This window comes from Acanthisitta chloris, unplaced genomic scaffold (genome assembly GCF_000695815.1).
Source record: "Acanthisitta chloris isolate BGI_N310 unplaced genomic scaffold, ASM69581v1 scaffold9998, whole genome shotgun sequence".
NCBI lineage: Eukaryota > Metazoa > Chordata > Aves > Passeriformes > Acanthisittidae > Acanthisitta > Acanthisitta chloris.
In genome coordinates this window covers 1875-6813 of record NW_008688680.1, presented here as the reverse complement: position 1 = coordinate 6813, position 4939 = coordinate 1875, and the positions used below count along the sequence as shown (strand labels likewise).

Genomic DNA, 4939 nt, shown 5'->3' with positions numbered 1-4939 from the left:
AGAGTGTGAGATGCAAGGACTTACAGAGGGGAAGATCCAAGGACTTACAGAGGGGAAGATCCAAGGACTTACAGAGGGGAAGATCCAAGGATTTAGAGGGGAAGGTCCAAGGACTTATGGGGCACATCCAAAGACTTAGAGGGGCAGATCCAAGGATGTACAGAGGGACAGATCCAAGGCCTCAGAGAGGGGCAGATCCAAGGATTTACAGGGGCACATCCAAGGACTTAGAGAGGGGTAGATCCAAGGTCTTACAGAGGGGCAGATCCAAGGACTTACAGAGGGGAAGATCCAAGGACTTAAGAGGGGCAGATCTGAGAACTTAGAGAGGGGAAGATCGAAGGTCTTAGAGGGGCAGATCCAAGGATTTAGAGGGGAAGATCGAAGGTCTTAGAGGGGAAGATCCAAGGACTCAGAGGGGCAGATCCAAGGACATACAGAGGGGAAGATCCAAGGACTTAGAGAGGCAGATCCAAGGTGTTAGAGAGGGGCAGATCCAAGAATTTAAGGAGGGCCAGACCCAGGGACTGACATACCCAGCTCGTGTGGGAACTCCTCGCAGAGGATGGCCACGGAGGTGCTGATCCCTTGGAAGACGGAGACGGTGAAGGAGGCGCCGATGGCCAAGCCGTCGATGAAGTTGTGGAGGCCATCGCTGAGGGTGATCATCCACGCCAGAGTGCCGATGTCCGAGTACCTCACCTCCTTCAGCCAGTAGCACGCGCTCTGCGAGGCCTGCAGGTCCTGCCACAGCACCCAACGGGGGGCTCAGCACCCCCAAACACTCTGTGGGGGTCACTGATCCCTCCCCCAGCTGGGAAATCCACCCTCCCACCCATTAAACCCACACAGGGCTTGACCAGAGCTGTTTGCTTCCCACCAGCCACAGAGGATTTGGGCTCTGAAACTCTTTTCCATTGACAGGTGGGATTTTTTCCACCTGCAATCCCATGGGATGAGGCACTCACCTGGACAGAGAGGGAGGCCACCACAGCCTTCTCATCCCCAGGGGGGGCCTTGCACTCCAGTTCATTGTTTATGTGTGGGATCATGTGGTCCAGGTCCCCGTTCTGGAGCTTCTCCGTGACTCCCTCCTCCTGGTCCTTCTTGGAGGGCAGAGCCTCAGGGCCATAGTGGCTGTGCCCATGGTGATGCTGTGGGATCAGGAGGATTTAGGGGTGTCAGCCACTCTGATATTCTTGCTGTTTCCCACCCCAGCAACCTCTGCTCAGCCTCACCTGGTCCTTCTGCTTCAGGAGCATCTTCAGGACCTTCTCTGTGAAGAAGAAGAGGTAGAAGCCCCCGAACACCACAGCAGATTTGGAAACATAATAGTCTTCCTGAGGGTTGAATCCAAACGCCTGCAGGCAGGAGGGGAGACATGAGAGGATGAGGAACAATCCCCAATAAACGCCTGCAGGCAGGAGGGGAGACACGAGAGGATGAGGAAAAGTCCCCAGAAGTGTCCTCCACCTGTTTTAACCCCTGGGGTGACACTGGGATGGGGGTGACACAGCTTTCTGACCTCTCTAGAGAGCAACTGCTTTGGGGACACACTCAGCACATGCCTTTGTGCACCTTTAATCTCCCTCATTCCCTCATCCAAGCTGGCTGTGCCCTCAGGCATTGCATCCAGCAGCTGCACTGGGGCAGGGATGCCAAAATCTGGTTCCTCTACGCATGCAGGACCAGAAAGGGCAATAAAAAAAAAAGTGATTCTCGGCTTGAAGCAGCCTGGGAGTCTCCCTGGATGGATTCCCTTCCAAACTCCAGCTCCAACTGTGCTTCCAGCCTCCATACCTCGCTCTCAGCTCCCCTCCAACGCTGCCTTCCCCTGCTGCAGCCAGCGAGTGCCCAGAGAGAGAGACAAACAGCCCCCGAGAGACAGAGAAAAGGCCAGAGCCGGCGATCCTCTCCCTACCTCGGGAATGAGCTGGAAGAGGGCGTTGGAGTAGAGAGTTCCAATCGCCAGAGCTATGAAGTAGAGGAGCAGCCGCTTGTAAAAGGTCTTCTTCATGAAGGGCACCACGCTGGCTCCCACCAGCGAGCACAGGGAGATGACGGTGACGCAGAGGAACCCGAAACCCCAAACTGCGGCGAGCGAGGAGCCAAACCCACCCCGGGGCCGGGACAGGGGAGGGGGATCAGCGTGGGCAGGGGCAGGGGAGCAATCCACACCGCCAGGACAGAGAGAGGAGGGAGAGAGGGAGAGAGAAAGGACATTCATTAGTGATTCTTGTTCATCTTGGCGCGGCTCTAAAGGGCGAACCCGGCGCCGAGCGGCTTTGGGAATGGCTCTTTGGGATGGGTTGTGTCCTTGGATCTCAGCAATTCTAGCTGAGTTTTGGCAGCTAAGCCATGTCCAGTCACACTCCCAGCTCTGCTCCATGAGCCATTCCCATACCACAGAGCACCAAGGTCCCCCGAGCACCTCGTACGCTCCATCCTCCTCCTGCAGACCCGGAGAGCCACGCTGGGATGCTCCAGCTGCTGGTGAGGCTGGAGCGTACGGACAGCATTCCCATTCCTGGCAGATCAGGAATTCGAGGTGCTTGGTTTTATGTCCAGCAAATAAAAGTTGCAGTTCTGGAGTTGAAAAGGAGCCTTAAGAAAACATCCTCCTTGCCAGCACGGATCGTTGCCTGGGAGCAAAGCAGGCGATGCCAGAGGGGCAAACACAGTGGAATTTTTAAGGCTAGATGTGCTTGGATCCAGCTGGTCATAGCCCAGGAGCCACCCAGACTGTGTTCCAAAGGTGTCCAATCTGGGTGGATTTATTCAACTCCAGAACTGTGCAATTACAACACAATTAATCTGTGATATTTCTGTCAGTCCCATCAGAGCACCAAGAAACCCAAAGGAAGCTTGAAATCCTTGTGGGAACATCAGGCTGGTCAGTCAGGGAGGAGGGAAAAAATAAAGGTAATTAAAGGAGATATTAAAGTTGGCTGATTCCAGAGGAAGCTGGTGCTTCTCCAGGGTTTTATATGGATATTTCCTCCACCTCGCAGTCCTTTCCATCCAGCTCACACCACTAGTGCTGCCCCAAGTGTGGCTGAGGGATAAACTCCTGCACACACAGAGCAGGAGCAAACAGTTTTTCCAAGCACATTCCTGGCAGGGCTGGAGGACACAGCTCCCTGCATGCTCCAGAGGGTTTCCTGGTGCTCGGAGGGGTGAGAAAAGGCCTGCGGAGCCCCTGAGCCAAGCCCTGAGCCTCGGGTGACGGAGGGATCGGTTGGATTCGGCAGGGTGAGGCAGGGAGGGAGCCAGGAGAGCTGCCCTCGGAGACGGGAGAGAGGCAGGGACGTTCTACCGCACCTCTGGGATGAGCTGGAAGAGCGCGTTAGAGAGCAGCGTGCCGATGGACAGCGCGATGAAAAACGTGAGGACCCGGCGGAAAAAGGCCTTCTGGGCACATGGAACGATGAGGACTCCGAGCAGGGAGGCCACGTTAATCAGGGACACACTGAGAAAACCAAAGCCCCACACTGCGGAAGGAGAAGAAACGAGGGCCAGACATTACCGAGGCTCTCGGCCACTCCCGGATCCGGGAAGGTGGGGAAGGCTCCGGATGGATTCCCCGGCCACGCGGCACTGGAATGTCTCTGCCTGTGCTCCCGACGCTCCAACTGCGGCAAAACCGGTGGTTTTGGGGGCAGAAAAGGTGGGAATGAAGCCACCAGGTTACTTGGAAAAGGCTTTCCCAAGCCGTGGGAGAAGCCAGTGCTGTGTTCAAGCTGATCCAAGACCTTGTCTCCAGACCGGGAAAGCGAGGGAGCCGATGAAGCATCCACAGTGGGTCCCTCTGGGTGCCAGGTCACCCCCTCCCACCCACAGGGGCTCACAGCAAGGTCCCCCCTCATCCAGCTGTCCCAGAGGCACAGGCTATCCTGGCAAAACCACACAATCCACAGCGAGGAAAACCCATCAGGATTCCTAGCTGCTGTAGGCAGCAAATTCCTGGGCATGAAAACAGGCTGTCCTGGAGTTCCTCGTGCCCCCAGCTCCATGCCCAGGCCTGGGCAGTGCCTGTGCCCCCCCAGCTCCTCTCTTACCTTCAGCTGAGCTGGGTCTGCTCTCCTCTGTCTGCTCGTTTTCCTCATTCTCCAGGTTTTCGGCGGCGCACGCTCCCGACTCCAACTGCTGCAGGATGGTGGGGCAGAACTCCTTGAACTCGCTGTGCCCCACGGCAGAGCCCTCGCTCAGGTTGTGGATGGCAAAAAGCTCCACGGAGCTGAAGCACTGGGAAAGGGAAAGGACACACTTGTGACATTCCCACAGCTCCGCAGGGAGAGGTGCACGGGGATGTTTTCGGGGAGCCACAAAGCCTTACCCGGGAGAGGTTCAGGCGCTGCTGTGGTGTCTGGGAGACGTTGGCATGTCCCCATCCCACGTCCAGGCCGTGCCGCCTTCAGGCTCAAGGTCTGGCTCTCTCCGTAGCGTTGGAGCAGATCCTGCAGGAAGGAGGCTGCGGAGACTCCGGGGCTGTCCCTGCCTGCCCAGACCTGCGGGCAGGGCAGGAGGCAGAGCAGCAGGAGCAGGCAGCAGCCCCAGGGGCCCGTGCTGGGGATCATGGTGCCTCTGGGCTGTCGGGAGAGAAAACACACTGCCCTTAGCTCCAGCATTCCCAGCGCTCCGACACTGCTCCCCACCCCACAGCTCCGTCAGGACACGGAGGATTTCTTCCCCGGGGAGAGGGTGATACAGTACTGAGAACACCCAGATCCCGAGGAGGGACTCGGTGTTTTTCCACAAGTCATCCAAGCCCACCCACCTCTCCCCTCCACCCTGCAGCCCCTCAGCACCACATTCCCAAGCCTCTCCCTCCCTGCTCACCGTGAGGAGCTGCCGGGACGCTGCTCCCGGGGGCTCTCCAGCTCCACGCTGCCTCGGGACCCTGGGAAGAGAGGCAGGGGGTTGGGAGTCAGGCCGGGCT

At 57.7% G+C, this 4939-nt stretch overlaps 1 protein-coding gene across 1 annotated transcript in view; it reads right to left on the bottom strand.

Moving 5' to 3' along the window:
• The window catches only part of SLC39A14 (solute carrier family 39 (zinc transporter), member 14), a 5856-nt gene extending 1279 nt beyond the window's left edge, over nt 1-4577 (bottom strand). Inside the window, 7 exon segments of the mRNA XM_009081123.1 lie at nt 537-744; nt 969-1154; nt 1239-1361; nt 1922-2091; nt 4059-4245; nt 4337-4403; nt 4405-4577. Coding sequence (XP_009079371.1) covers nt 537-744; nt 969-1154; nt 1239-1361; nt 1922-2091; nt 4059-4245; nt 4337-4403; nt 4405-4577 — 1114 coding nt within the window.
• Nucleotides 4578-4939: the final 362 nt, after the last annotated feature.